This window comes from Glandiceps talaboti, chromosome 5, assembly GCF_964340395.1.
Source record: "Glandiceps talaboti chromosome 5, keGlaTala1.1, whole genome shotgun sequence".
In the NCBI taxonomy this organism is placed as follows: domain Eukaryota; kingdom Metazoa; phylum Hemichordata; class Enteropneusta; family Spengelidae; genus Glandiceps; species Glandiceps talaboti.
In genome coordinates this window covers 14870308-14887162 of record NC_135553.1, presented here as the reverse complement: position 1 = coordinate 14887162, position 16855 = coordinate 14870308, and the positions used below count along the sequence as shown (strand labels likewise).

The 16855-nt window shown below is 36.6% G+C and overlaps 1 protein-coding gene across 3 annotated transcripts; it reads left to right on the top strand.

Annotated features, from left to right (window-relative positions):
- Positions 1-17: 17 nt before the first annotated feature.
- LOC144435129 (uncharacterized) lies at positions 18-15789 on the top strand. 3 transcript variants are annotated; one of them, XM_078123689.1, is made up of 12 exons: positions 18-152; positions 3043-3201; positions 4965-5093; positions 5509-7195; positions 7803-8083; positions 8754-8870; positions 9590-9691; positions 10087-10203; positions 10470-10537; positions 13100-13186; positions 13381-13440; positions 14162-15789. In XM_078123689.1, the coding sequence occupies exons 1-12, from the start codon at positions 111-113 to the stop codon at positions 14400-14402; spliced, it is 3090 nt and encodes a 1029-aa protein (XP_077979815.1). In that variant the 5' UTR covers positions 18-110; the 3' UTR covers positions 14403-15789. The 3 variants fall into 3 exon arrangements, with proteins under 3 accessions (XP_077979815.1, XP_077979814.1, XP_077979816.1); XM_078123688.1 differs by lacking the exon at positions 18-152 and adding an exon at positions 606-723; XM_078123690.1 differs by lacking the exons at positions 18-152; positions 13100-13186 and adding an exon at positions 606-723.
- The last annotated feature ends 1066 nt before the right edge of the window (positions 15790-16855 follow it).

The window sequence follows — 16855 nt, the reverse complement described above, 5'->3', positions numbered from 1 at the left end:
TACATTTGTATGAGGAGAACGTTGATTGGGCGTCTAACGAAGAGCGTCCAATTGAAACTGTCCTTTCATCTACATACAAGGAAGCCGCGGCACTGTATACATTTTTCAAAATGGCGATGTCTCAGGACGGAACAAGTTCAAAACATTACCAGGTACGTAAAGAAATAGTTTTTATCTGTCTCATCATCCCACCATATTGCTTGCAATTTTAGCCTATTTGCCATCAAAATCTAATCTAACTTGCACCGGAAACTTTAGGCTGGCCCTTACAAAGGGACCGCAATAATAATAAATACGGCCTACGGGAGCGACGCGGTGAGTCACCCAGCGGTGTACATTCTTCAGAAATTTGAATCTTCCTGAACACAAAATCGAGATCGTTCACAAATACAGTGTGTAATAATCAATGCAAATATACGTGTAACCTTTTCTGTGTACTAGAAATTGAAGCTTGCGCACTTAGGATACTACAGATCGTGACCAAGCCGTAAAACTTCATCACAAGACGTTGTTGTGACTTGTTTAGAATCGTACAGGTACATGTTACGTCTTGTTAAAAGGGAATAACGTACGTTAGTTTTGACTTCGAATTCAATCAGTGCACCCATCACTTCGTGTGCGTGACTTTCATCGACTCTCAGGGAATTTGAAGCTATCGACACTGCCATGGATAATTCGCCAGAGAAACTCGTGACTGAGTTCCATTTTCATTGTACTTTGCTGGTAGGAATGTTGTTAATGTTATGATTTCGTTATTCTATCATCACTGTGTATCAGACATTGCTGTCAGGGCATTACAACGGTGTAATTTCGTCAACAACGTGCTTTCACAGGCTATTTGACATGCTGCCTCTTACCTATACTTGTTAGGTTGTTTGCAGTGTATATTGATGTAGCAAAGTATGCAACCTGTAGTGTAATGCAAATCTTAATACATGTGTCTTCGATGCGTCTTCCACTTCGATTTTACTAGTAGTAATCAAGTTGAAGACTGAGAACTTATGTGTTAATTACAAATGTTGTTCATGGAAGCAGTTCTAACTATTCCGAACCAAATACACATATTGATTTCCATATGCTAAATTACTCCCTACATGTAGCTTCCTATTGTATTATTTTACAGTTGGTCGTATTTTAGACTATGAATCAACAATATACATGTACCAACATTGGCAACAATAGGTACAAGTAGGTTACAAGGCCATGCTATTTTGATCTTTGTTTTTGTTCTTTTTGAACTTGAAGCTTGTTGTTCACAGTTATTCTATTGTCCTACAGCTTACGTTGTATATCATACCATGTTTTAAAGTTTTATTTTTATTGGTGGGTCACCAGGGTGTGGTTCAGGTAGGAGAAATTCATGTACAGTCAGTATGAGTTCATACATCTGTAATGTATTCATTCAATGTTTTAGACAGATTTATTTTTATTTGTGGGTGTGGTTCAGTTTAATAGGAGAAGTGTCTATGAATGTCATTATGACTCTTACATATATGTGAGTTCGTAACAATGTAATTCGATGAAATTGTCAAGATGTATTGCTTAAAATGTGTACACATAATGAAACTAGATTAATTCACTAATACTAGATTTACCATTCTGAATGAGTTATGACATCATAAAATGTCTGACTTTACATAATACACATCACTAACATACAAAACCATAGGAAGTGTTAGATTGTTGGGGGGGGGGGGAGGTAAATTGTGTCTCTTTTTGATCACAAGTGTGACAGACACATTTCGTATGTGGTTGAACTTGTAAGAAGTTTTAAGGAAATGGTTGAAAATAAGCCTAGACTCCTTTTTATTGACATGACACCATTTTGTCGTGTGACTAACATATCATAGACTTGTCACTCCTTTACACATTTTAATGTTCCACAGTAAGTTTGGTAAGTTTTTGGTGATATAGAAATTATCACAGACTATTATTGTGACCATCCTGAGAATGAGTCTGTACAATGTTTTAGTAGCTGTAGAAGATAATGGTAGGGTTGCATAGCCTTTCTAATCTTTGATTTCAATTACTAGCTACATAGACATTGACATGGGGAATGTATTGCATCAAGGAAACTTGTGTCTGTCATTCTCATATTGTATCAGTAGTAAATGACTACAGTACACAAACAAATTGAATCTTGACTATTTTCACACCTGAGCAGGCTTTCTTAACAAGTTTGAATTATATTGAATGACACCATAACAATTGTTAAAATTTAAAAGAATGTGCATGAAGCAAATGCGCGTGAATTACACAAGTAGAACATGGTCAACACAAATCAAATATATACCCTAGGTTGAATTGAATTAAAGAAGTGGGGGTAGATAGTAAACTGACTAGCAAATGTACTACTATTATAAACAAAATTATTATCAGGTAATAATGGCATTAGCCTCTGACAAGTTCATCTCTAAGGTTCAGAACATATGATTGAAATTTGAATGGTTAATAGTTTAAACAAAAATCCAGTAGCATTCTTTCCCATTTCACTCTTGAACTGTACAATTGAATTAGCATGAAAGTTGTAAACGTCAATCAAGTCTGTATTTTCAAATTGCATGTATAACTATAACTATATGATTTGATGTTTTCATTTATTGTTATCATTCACAATGTACAATGTCGGGGGTCAGGCTAGACTAGATGTAAGCTGTTTCTTGACTCCCCATTTACCCTTCTCTCTTTTGTTTTTTTTTGTCACCAAAGTTTGCAATCATTTATACATTTGTGTAAATGAACCACTTATTATTATTATTATTATTATTATTATTATTATTATTAAAACTGGGCTTGAATTTAGGTTTTAGGCTTGGTAGCCAAATTTATCCAAGTGAACTGCTTCAGCTACTCATCTCCATTGATTTCCATTGGTCTTATAATAGACTACCAAATAACAAAGTTGGTAGTCAAGACACAATGTTTGGTAGTCTACATGCCCTTGACTACTGTCAATTTTGAGCCCTGTTAACAGTCCTATACTGTATGATAATGCTAGCAGCTAATGTATATGTACTGTTCCATTGTTTTTTATATCTATAGACATCGGCCATGTCCATGATGGGAGACATCACAGAGTTCTTTGACTCCCAGATGCAGGCACTGTATACTCTCAGTGAGAGTATGATAACAATGGATAGATTTAATTCAGATTTTGTCTCTATGATCAAGATGGATGGCAAACCAATACCACCTCCAATGGTAAGTTAGACATGATGAATATGTACAAGTTATCCACTACCAGTGTTAGAAAAGAAATGGTATGACCTTTAAAGTTTGGACCATTGGAATCAAGGATTAATGATATCAAATGTAGTCACTAAATGGACTATTCAAGAAATTAATTCTTTCTAAAGTGTTGGTAAAAATGATAATTTGTGGTTTTAGGGACATGTAACAAGTCACTTTATGTGTCTATATCTTGTAGTACGCACTAATAGATATGGGAGGGTGTTTCAATCTTTTTTATTTCAATCTTGATAACACACAGGAAGTTAAATGATATTATTGTAGTGAGCTCATTTAGCTGGACATTGATACTTACCTCGTCTGTCACAGTTTTGTGGGATTGTACAAAATGTACATTACATACAGCTTTTGAGACCATACTGACAGGCTATGTGTACATACGTATATTCAGTCTTTGAGAACACTCCTTTGGCTGGCACTCTTAACATTATTCATTATATTTTTGGATGTTTGAATGTGATTTAGTCATTTTGAATGACACATTTTGATGAATAGGGTTTTACAAACTGTTTTCTGCCACAAAAATGTTGATGTATCTACATTGTATGGAACCTATAATATAATCCTGTTTTGCACTATATATGATAAATATGTAACGTACAACACTTCTGATTTTGTACTATGTAGATATGTAACCTATAGCACTTCTGATTTTGCACTATGTAGATATGTAACCTATAGCACTTCTGATTTTGCACTATGTAGATATGTAACCTATAGCACTTCTGATTTTGCACTATGTAGATATGTAACCTATAGCACTTCTGATTTTGCACTATGTAGATATGTAACCTATAACACTTCTGATTTTACACTATGAAGATATGTAACCCATAACACTTCTGATTTTACACTATGTAGATATGTAACCCATAACACTTCTGATTTTACACTATGTAGATATGTAACCTATAACATCTTCTGATTTTACACTATGTAGATATGTAACCCATAACACTTCTGATTTTGCACTATGTGGATGTGTAACCTATAGCACTTCTGATTTTGCACTATGTAGATATGTAACCCATAACACTTCTGATTTTGCACTATGTAGATAGGTAACCTATAGCACTTCTGATTTTGCACTATGTAGATATGTAACCCATAACACTTCTGATTTTGCACTATGTAGATATGTAACCTATAACATCTGATTTTGCACTATGTAGATATGTAACCTATAACATCTTCTGATTTTGCACTATGTAGATATGTAACCTACAGCACTTCTGATTTTGCACTATGTAGATATGTAACCTATAACTTCTGATTTTGCTGTATGTAGATATGTAACTTATAGCACTTCTGATTTTACACTATGTAGATATATAACCTATAACACTTCTGATTTTGCACTATGTAGATATGTAACCTATAACTTCTGATTTTGCTGTATGTAGATATGTAACCTATAGCACTTCTGATTTTACACTATGTAGATATATAACCTATAACACTTCTGATTTTACACTATGTAGATATGTAACCTATAGCACATCTGATTTTGCACTATGTAGATATGTAACCTATAACACTTCCAATTTTGCTCTATGTAGATATGTAACCTATAACACTTCCAATTTTGCTCTATGTAGATATGTTACCTATAGCACTTCTGATTTTGCACTATATAGATATGTAACCCATAACACTTCTGATTTTGCACTATGTAGATATGTACCCCATAACACTTCTGATTTTGCCTTCTGTAGATGACACCTGACAGAATAGAAGAAATGAGGAAGTATAAACAACAAGCGGTTGACCTTGAAGCCAAGTTACAAGATCACAAGAAGAAGAGACTACTAGAAAAAGTACAGGCTGTTGTAGATTCAATAGATGTGAGCATGCCATTGAACCTGATTGTAAAGAGTAGATCTAGAAATGGGGTGGGGGTGGGGGGTTAGTCTCAAAATAGCCAACCATAAACTCCAATTATCCAATTTTTTGATCATCCAAATGTGCCTCATGTCCCCCAATGTTTTCAGTGTGTACAAGTTCTACCAACAACTGTTTTTTCAGAAAATCTACATTTAGTATGAAATAGGAAAAGGCGATACATTTAAATGTTTCCAAAGACATTTGAAATAGAAAAGCATGAAGATGGCCATGTGTACGTTATGCTTACATTATAACTTTATTTCTACTCATTTGACTTGGCGGTATTGATGTGTATGTATTTCGGACATGAAAAATTATGCCCCATGCACACAATTTTACTAACTATATATTTCATAACATTGAATCCATCTATAGGAGAGAAAGACACAGCATCCCGGAGGTGGCTGTACTCCAGAATGTAGTCCTGTCATTGGTGATGAGTCATCCAGAGAGGTTGACAGTGGAATGGGGTCGTCCTATAGACACACCTTATCAGAAAGTAGCATGTCAAGAGAAACCATGTCTTCTACACCCATCGAAAGAATTCCAGAAATACAAGATACGAAAACGAAACAAGAAGATACTCTTCTGGATGACAGTGGTAATGTTTCAGCTTCAGGACAACCGATACTACATCTAGATGCAACAGATGATCTGGTAACCAGCGGATACAAGTCAACCAGTAGTAGTAGCGATATTAGTGAATTAAACAGGACTGTTATTGCTGTCAATGAAAGCGATGAGAGTCTTCCCAGCTCGTCAGAGTCCAGTAATACTGTCAAGGAGAAAGAAGACAGTCCATCTTCAGTGAGAACTTCAACCTCAGAATATGAAGATGCGGAATCGCCGATAAGCTTATCTAGTCAAGAATCAGAAGATGAAAGAAAGGAAGAAATAGAGCCGGATGAAGATAAAAGAGAAGTGAGTGAGATGGAGATGAGATTTCAAGATTTTCCACCGGTAAGTGATACAGAATCAGCCATAAGTCTAATTGGCGATTACACACCACTGCCAATGCCAGGACCTTCGCAGACCCCTGATCTCTCAGCTATAAGACCAAGCACATCACAGTCAGATACTCAGCTTGAGAATAGCGTTGTCTTGTCAGATGATCACAGTGATTTCAAAAGCGTGACACCAAATATAGAGACTGACCATCACGAGGACGAAGTTAAACAGTTGACTAGCACTGGCAGTAGTGACCAGATGACTTATGGATCAGCAGCCGTGTCTTGCTCTCTACCCATCAGCTGTGTGACAGATAGTGCAGATACACTTAGAGACATCGAGGAATCCATAGACACTATGAACGATGAAGTCTTGCCAGACAAAGACTCGTGGAAAGTCAGAGGTGCGCCTGTTGGACAAGAAAACGGAGGTGATCAGTCAAAATATGTTGCGCTTAGCTCTATGTCAGGTACAAGTCAAAGTGACGATGTTTCACCTCCGGTCACAGTCAGACGAAGGGGTTCCTATACTCTAAACGAGCCATCCCCAGCATTAGTCAAAGCGCATTCTGATCGAGAGGAGTCCTACGACTACGAGCGGGACTTGTCGCAAGAATCTTTGCAAAATGCAACGGCTAGGAGAAGTCTAGAATTTACAAATGACAAGAATGAGGGTCAAAAAGAGGAAAATGACAAACAAATTATACATATAAGAAAAAATAAAAACATTGCAAAACAGACTGACAGTGGTAATTGTCATGCAGAGCATGTGGAACAACCGAGCAGAGATATTAGGGAAATGTCTTCAGCGCAAAGGGGCGTACATAGAGGAGCCACACCAGAGGATTTGTTAGTTGAATTCCAGTGCAAGCAATTTGAGTACCTGGAGCAACTCCGCATCCAGCTTTTGGATCAACAGAAACAACAACTACAACAGCTGCTAGAGCAACAACAACAGGAGCAGTTAATATTACAGAAAGAGTTCGAAGATCAGGAGACAAGGTTTCTAGAAGAACAAAGAATTGTGGTGGATGAAGTTACAAAGACGCAGGAGAAAACTGAAAATGAACAGTGGTTAGAAAAGATGGCACAGCTGAGACAACTTGAAGGTAGAGGTGAGTAGATTTGTACTGTTTTAAAGGGAATAAAGGAAAGGGTTTATTATTAATTTCACCCTAACTGCTTTAGTTTAAGAGACGTAAGTAACGAGAAGTTACTTTTCACCACCTTTGCATTGCATGACTTCTTTAAAAACACGAGAGCTGTTTAAAGACCTGACTATTAAAACCACATTATGCAATTACAAGATTTTGTGATTACGCAAAATTTCAGTTTTTTATTTGAAAACCGATGAAATAAATCACAAATATATGAACCAAAATTCTGATTTTGCCTGTCTGCATACATACATACATATGTGCATATATACGTACACACACACATACATACACATACATACATACATACATAGATACATACGTACGTACACACACACACATACACATACATACATACATACATACCTACATACATACATACATACATACATACATACAGCCTACATTTCCAGTGTAGTGCAAACTATGAACTCTTCGTATCGAACACTTCACAATGCTTAGCATACCATATTTATGACGTTGCCCTATGCAATTCTTATAGAGAGGTGATAGTAAAAATGAATCATTATCCAAATTACTAACTGTTATTAAATTTATTTTGTAGGAGATTCTGACAGTGAAAGTACAGGCTGTTCCAGACCAGGTTACTCTGATAGCTTGGAGAGTAGTGTTGGCCAACAAGACAACTCAACAACACAACATTCAGCCAACTTCAGACCACACACAGCTGACCCTTCCATGATGAGATATCCATTTTACCTAGAGGGACAACTAAAGCCAGCGACTATGTCAGATACTTCATCTAACAGTACTAATTCACCTCAACTTAGTGTGTCTACTCCATTGATGTCAAGCAGTCCACAGTCCAGAGCAATAGTTAGAAAGGTCAAGTATAATTGCTGTCTCAAACTTATAGGATCATTTGAAGAAAAAAAAGGATTAAAATTTAGGGGCAAAAAACAGTTGAACCCAAAGTTTATGAAAATGCATTTATTTCGTGGAGTGGCATTCCCATGTAATCTATTTAATTATTGTAATACTGCATATTGTAGTGATACTCCCTGCAGTGTTCACCCCACAGTGTAAGGAAAGCATGGTGCAAACACTGTCCTTGCCCATCTACATCGCCATATTGGCAGGTTTCTACTGACTGTGCTTCAAAAGTGTTCTACCATCCCCAAACTTAAGTAATATTTGAATGACAAAATCATAATAATACTTTCACATGATGGGAAATGGCTGATCCCCATGTACATATGTTTATGTGTTTAAATAAACATGTTTGTTCCCGTGTACATTTAGTAGTTTGCCTTGTGGAAAAAAGCTAGTTTTTGTCCAACTGTTAGTACTTGGTTAAAGTAAATAATAATGCTGGGACTTTACAAATATATACCGTAACTTTGAATTTGAGTTGAAGAAAGACAAAGTCCAGGGTTATTAGAGCTGTATTTATTAAAAATGTAGGTTGCTAAATCTGCAACCCCTCGTGATATCTAACAAAAGTTTTGTCAAAGCTCTTGTATTCACTCTGGATATTTGCTGTTTTGTGTCACAGGTTGCTTCCAAAACATTGAAATCCAAGTTTGACCGAGTGTCAGCAGCTGTCAAGGGTTATTTGACAAGAAGACTTATGAGAACAGATAAAGTACAGGCCATTGTGAAAACAGTCAGGGTAAGTTTACATGCAGACTCAGTTAGTCATATACATTTACAGTAAACTTGCAAGTTTTGTTAAAGTGACCGTATGGACGACAAATGGGTATATAAAATAAACACCTTACAATGCTTTTTCTATTTGAGAACATGATATTAAACAAATTTATTGATAACTGGGTAAATTGCCAAAATAACAAATTGTATAAGTTTGTTGTTGTGTACAGGAAATCATTTGTAAACAAACTAGGTAAATGCATGTGATCAATTTAGATAGTTGAGTTTCGATTTACTAAGATAGACACAAACTGTCACAACATGTTGATGAAATAGCGATTAGCTATCGAAAGGATGTTGGTTTAATTATAGTCTCAGTAGGGAGGTGTCACAGAGTTTTGTTGACAAAGTTCCATGAACTTGCAGTATACTGTTTTGGGGCTTCCAGTATTTACACTATCTTGATCACAGGGTGATTAGAATTGCACAACAGAGGAACTGCCATCACCCACTTGTGTAATCTACCACATTGGAGAACAATAGATTTAGTTTGCAGCTATATTAGTAAACTGAAAGCTGGATTACCAGTGTTATTTATACATGGTGGTGATTCACTCAGTACATGGAAAAGTAGAGATGCCAAAACAGACTGGAATGTTATCTATGGACTGATCAATTTGTCTCGTATTTTGTATATTAATTAATTTGTCTCACTTCACGTATTCTACTCATCAATTTCAGGATACTTATAGTTTTGTGTATGAATTCCAAGAAGAGACACCAGTGAAACGTGGTAATCTGTCACTACAGGATACCAAGCTGGCAGAAAGAGTTATAGCACAGGTTAGTCTTATAAGTAACACAATATTTTACAGTAACTGTAGTCATACTAGTGGGCAATGTATTGGTCTGCCACTGTACAAGGTAAAAGAGTGTATGGTATGTAATGTATATGTATGTATGTATGTATGTATGTATGTATGTATGTATGTATGTATGTATGTATGTATGTTACTATGTATGTATGTATGTATGTATGTATGTATGTATGTTACTATGTATGTATGTATGTATGTATGTATGTTACTATGTATGTATGTATGTATGTATGTATGTATCTATGTATGTATGTATGTATGTATGTATGTATGTATGTATGTATGTATATATGCATGCATCAATTTGATCAAGATTCAATCAACATTCATTCTTGTTTGTCTCCTCATTTGTGTCTACAGCTAAGAGCTGCTTTGCTGGACATGCATGATATATTCTTTGTGATTCCTGTACAAGAAAGAATGGCAATTATCTGTCATGACAGAAGTCTAGTGGAAGAAAGGCGACTTAAAAAACAGGTAACATCGCATCACAGTGTGTTAATTTCATCATGACGTTAATAACCAGATATCCCTCCCAATTGACATTGTGTTGTCAAGTTAATATAATAGTTCAAGGAGACAAGTCCAAGATTCACTGAGAAATCAGCATTTATTAAAGTACCTGACGTTTCAGCTGTACACAGACAGCCTTTTCTAATGGCTTGGTGTAAAGTAAAAATACTGTACTGAACTAAAATTCAAAGTGAAACAAAAGACTAAATTAAGACATTGTGTTGTTACAGAAACAGGGACCTAACCAAAGGATTTCTGCTGTCACAAAGAAAGTAATGGAGAGACGAAAACAAACAAAGTAAGTTGGTTATTTCTCTCATTGCATGTAAAATGTAAACTGTTTTGATGACAATGGTGTTATTCATATCGAGCAACTTGTCATCAACAGAGGTGAGCCAATCTGGAGGAGTGGGCTTTGGGGGTTTGGGGTATAACATTATGTAAGCAGAGGTGAGCCAATCTGGAGGAGTGGGCTTTGGGGGTATGGGGTATAACATTATGTAAGCAGAGATGAGCCAATCTGGAGGAGTGGGCTTTGGGGGTTGGGGGTATCACATTATGTTAGCAGAGCAGAGGTGAGCCAATCTGGAGGAGTGGGCTTTGTGGGTTGGGGGTATAACATTATGTAAGCAGAGGTGAGCCAATCTGGAGGAGTGGGTTTTAGGGGTTGTGGGTATAACGTTATGTAAGCAGAGGTGAGCCAATCTGGAGGAGTGGGCTTTGGGGGTTGTGGGTATAACGTTATGTAAGCAGAGGTGAGCCAATCTGGAGGAGTGGGCTTTGGGGGTTGGGGGTATAACATATGTCAGCAGAGGTGAGCCAATCTGGAGGGATGGGCTTTGGGGGTTGGGGGTATAACATTATGTAAGTACTTATGAATCAGAAATATAGCCAAATGTAATCACTTGCATTGCAAGAGTTGTTTGATTCTTGATGTGTGTATGTAAACTAATTTGACTCAAGTCAAACTTGAGATTTTTGTGATTACTTTTTTAGCTTTCGATGTGCTTGTAGTTAGTATGTTCTGGAAATTTGGACAGTCAAGTGAAATCATATATTTTACTACTTGATCATTAATAGTCATGGACTGTGCAAATTTGTGAACATACATATACATGTAGCATGTTTATGAAAATCCCATGTCATTGTTTGTGTACCAACTATTATGAGATTGTATTAATTTAGATTAGTGAGGGAGTAGTATATACATGTTGTTTGCCCACACAACACATATCAACTGACACATTTGCATGTTGTTTGCCCACACAGCACATATCAACTGACAAACTTGCATGTTGTTTGCCCACACAACACATATCAACTGACAAACTTGCATGTTGATTGCCCACACAGCACATACCAACTGACAAATTTGCATGTTGTTTGCCCACACAGCACATATCAACTGACAAATTTGCATGTTGTTTGCCCACACAGCACATACCAACTGACAAACTTGCATGTTGTTTGCCCACACAACACATATCAACTGACAAACTTGCATGTTGTTTGCCCACACAACACATACCAACTGACAAACTTGCATGTTGTTTGCCCACACAACACATATCAACTGACAAACTTGCATGTTGTTTGCCCACACAACACATACCAACTGACAAACTTGCATGTTGTTTGCCCACACAGCACACACCAACTGACAAACTTGCATGCTGTTTGCCCACACAACGCTTACCAACTGACAAACTTGCATGTTGTTTGCCCACACAGCACACACCAACTGACAAACTTGCATGTTGTTTGCCCGCACAACACACACCAACTGACAAACTTGCATGTTGTTTGCCCACACAGCACACACCAACTGACAAACTTGCATGTTGATTGCTCGCACTACACATACCAACTGACAAACTTGCATGTTGTTTGCCCTGCACAACACACACCAACTGACAAATTTGCATGTTGTTTGCCCACACAACGCTTACCAACTGACAAACTTGCATGTTGTTTGCCCACACAGCACACACCAACTGACAAACTTGCATGTTGTTTGCCCGCACAACACATACCAACTGACAAACTTGCATGTTGTTTGCCCACACAGCACATATCAACTGACAAACTTGCATGTTGTTTGCCCACACAGCACATACCAACAGACAAACTTGCATGTTGATTGCCCACAGAACACATACCAACAGACAAATTTGCATGTTGTTTGCCTGCGTAACACATACCAACAGGTAAACTTGCATGTTGATTGCCCCACAACACACACCAACAAAGAAACATACATGTTGATTGCATGTACCAATGGACAAACATACATACATGTTGATTGCTCCACAACACACACACACCAACAGAGACAAAAATATCTCTCTATTTCCACACATGTACAAATTACAATACAGTATTATTGTCTTTCAGATGATAAATGTCTGTCCAGGATTTTGAAATTCGATTGTGCTGTTGACATAAACATGCATGTTGATTGCCCTCACAACACAGATACAGAGATACACAAACAGACAGACAGACAGACAGATCTCTGTATTTCCCTACATTTACAGTATTTTCTTTCAGATGGTATTCATTTGTCTGGAACTTTTAAATTGTACAGCTGCCTACATAAACCTTCATGAAAATAGGATGATTTCAAATTTAATTTTAAGTGCATCAGTCATTATTGTATTGCATCCATATCTCACATATCAGATGTAGAAATCTATGGCTTGGGTTGACGAAATGATTTAACAAGTCGTTGGTATTTCCATGATGCATTTGATCTGAATGAATGAATGAACGAATGAACAAATGAATGAACTTGAGATTGCTTTCCTTGTTGTTGTCCAACTCTTATGTACCTTGTCTTTCCAAACATCTATCACTACAGAGCAGTTAATGTCAATCAGACAACAAGTCGTCCCAAGACTGCCCCTCCAACTGTGTCTACTATGAAAAAGACACCTTTTGATGCCAGGTAAATGTCAAACTACTCCTGTTTTATGTAGTCTTGTACACCTAGTGTAATCTGATATAGTCTTAGTGTATTCTTATCTGTCCTCTGGTGTAAGGGTGATGGGTGTATGGGCTGCTCTAGGTGGTGGATATATCTAATAGTTAAGTTACCCGGTGACAACTTTATCATGGTATTTTTTTTATTTATTTTTTCAGAGTCTTGAAGCCAATCCAAGGAATACAGTCTCCACGTAGACCAGCAGATAACTTGTACAGGTAGGGTTTTATTTCACAATCAGTTGGAAATTATACTGTATGAGAAAACCCAGTAAAACATACTTTGTTGCTATGTTCATATTTGTTGTTGCTAAGCTCATAGTTGTCATTGCCATGTTCATAGTTGTTGCTAAGTTCATATTTGTGGTTACTAAGTTCATAGTTGTTGCTATGTTCATATTTGGTTGTTGCTAAGTTCATATTTGTTGTTGCTAAGTTCATATTTCTTGTTGATAAGTTCATAGTTGTTGCTAAGTTCATATTTGTTGTTGCTAAGTTCATATTTGTTGTTGCTAAGTTCATATTTCTTGTTGATAAGTTCATAGTTGTTGCTAAGTTCATGTTTGTTGTTGCTAAGTTCATATTTCTTGTTGATACATTTATTCTAAAGTGTGTTTTGTCAGCCACTAAGCAAAATGGCTGTATAACTCATCAATGCAGACTTTGATTGGAAATTTGACGTAATCCTGTGTTGGTTGTTAACTTGCATCAGTGTCAAAAGGCTTACGTCACAGACTCACAGTCATTTTGCATGATTATATTTTGATCGGCTGTGACAAGAACTAGTTGCACTAGGCTGGATAATGGCTCATTTAGTAGTCATTTTAGAAGCCTGATAGGGTAACAACGCAATGTATCTTAACACTTGCAGTCCAACACAGATGCAGGTACAGGTTATCACATTTCTTATAAATGATCATATTCCGTGTGTTTCTCATAGGCCATCAAAGTACAGTTCCAACAAACAAGAAAACAGACCCAAGACAGCCCCAGAAAGAACCAAGGACAACATAGTAATGCAAGCCATTGGCAGTGTCAAAGGTCTATCAAGTCGTCCTACAAGCACTGCAGTTACAGCCAAGTCTAAAGGTGCCAGACGAAGCCTTTATCCAGTGTCTACTGTTAGCACCAAAGCTAGACCTAGATCACCAAGGAGTAAAACAACCAAGAGGAAAGTTTAAAAATAGATAAATATTCCATCCGTTTGTTGAGTGATTATTTATCAAATTAAATTTGTATATATATATAGGTTAATCAAATAGAATTATTCGTACTGATATGTAAATAAAGTAACATCACTAGATGGCAGTGATTTAAATAATATAAGAACATAGTCTGAAAGATCCAGTTATTGGTCCTCTCATGTTAAACACTCGCTTCCCCACGCTGGGTTGAATGTATGCAGAACAATGCCTAGAACTTTCAGGCTATTAACATTGTTCACATGATGTGACCTCACCACTTGAGCTTTCAACGAAAAACAACTACGAGATATATACTAGGCACTCAATAGTTATTAGCACACACAGAAAATAGATTTCATGAACATGTCCACATGAGATTTTATGAACAGGTTTGTTCAGCTGAGTTCGTCTTTGTTATTTTGTGTTGCTGTCTGTAGAATGTTACCAGTTACCACTAAAATACAAATAATGTTATGTGTGATGTGACATTCTCTTTTCTGTTGTCTGCAAGTCAAAAAGTAAGTTATAATGTAAAGATTTTAACGTGGAATGTGCCTTGGAAATAAAACTCTTTAAACTTAAAGTTTTGAAGTAGTTCAAAACGATTTCAAAATTTAGTCCTCATAGAATCCAATATGGCTGCCGAGTAATGGGAAATACAAGATTGGCAATTTCCTTGAAAACAAGAAAGTGAATCCCAAATATCTTTTATTATTTCAAAAGGACGCAGAGCAAGATGTCATATGGCAAAGTTTGGAGAGATTTTAAGGGAAATTTGTCCCTGAGGTGCATTCTACCTTGAAATACCAGATCAAAAGTCCAAGTTTATCATTATTTATGTCATTAAGCAAAACTAAATATTTATGTTGTGTGCAGGATATAATTCTAAGATACTCCATTCTGTGTGCTTCACTCACATCTGTGCTACTCAATGGGTCTGTGTCTGCTAGATCAAAAGACTTAGGCACTGCATTGAACTTGCAATTAGAAGTTCAAACAGTGGTCATTATGTAGATTAAATTTCAAACAGGCAGAATAGCACAGAGTTTTCAAGTTCAGTGCCATTGGCGCTGTTGTTTGTAAGATATTCTGACATGTTTTTTTCTGTGTTTGTAGATTTGGGATCTGATCATTACTTCGATTTTCATTCTTTCACTTTGAAAGACATTGATTTATTCCTGATATAATATTATTAATACTGCCATTTCAAAGTTGAAAGTAGCCAGCAATACAGACTAATAATGTATGGAAAACATATGGAGACTTTTCAGTCCAACAGGTACTTAAAAAACAAATTTATTGAAATAATACTGTCCACTTCATTCCAGATTTGTACACTGGTTACTTTTGTATATATTTTTTCTTGCCTGATAAATAAACTATTTGCTTAGATGAGATCGTATAAATTGTACTGTCTGCAATATTTTGTGTGAAGAACTGTGACGTCGCTGAGTGAAAGAGCAAATCTAATGATTAGATAGGTGTGCCAAGACGGAGTGGTTGATTTTATATCTACACACTAGACTCACTTTTAACCAACATTAACATATCCCTGCTGATGACAGAATTCTAAAGTCATCGTGATGCACATAATTAGATATTATCCCAAATATTTTTCTTCATTAAGCCAAGGAAATGTGAGTAACCTAGGGGGCCTTGTCACTACAAGTCATTAGATGAGTAGTAACAAACCTTGAGGTCATGGATGTTGCGGAATAATAGAATTTTGCCTCCTCAAGCATAATTTATGAAAAATTTGAGATGTTTTTACTCCTATTTCGAGTACCTCAGAAGCAGGCCTGTGACATAGACATGGATTGAAATTACATAGAAAGAGCAGGGTATATAATCCATATTTTCTTTTCAAAGACAATAACTTGGCTTGTTCTTGGTACAGTAATACTGGCAGGAAGTATGTCAGTGTGTACATTGTTGGTGATAAACAGCAGAGCTTCATCCACAAGTGATACATCTGACATTTATGTAGCGTGCATGTAGCTATTTGGCGAGTTCAGGATAACAATGGTTTATGATCCATTAGCTAAAATGTCCATGTCGCTGTGCTGTAACTGTGCTAACGCTAACTCTCGTCTACTGTAAGCGCTGGCACAGTACAGTGATGTGGACAATCTAGCCGACAGACTGCAGACCATTTTCATTGTCAGTGCCACAGACTAAAATATGTACATACATTTGCATAATACATCAGCACCAAAGGTCAGTATTTCGGCCAGAGATCACGGAATAATTGTAGCACAATTGGCAGACCACGCAGGATGCAGTATATTCGATGCCATTAGGCCTAGTTCTGCTTTTGTGAGCAAGCAGAGAAAACACAGCAAACAAACAGCAGCAGCTACAAGTAGTACAACAAGATAACACATTTAAGTGTGCATTTGATACACAATTGCAAGTGAAAAAAATAACTTGAATCACGTTTATATTGAACC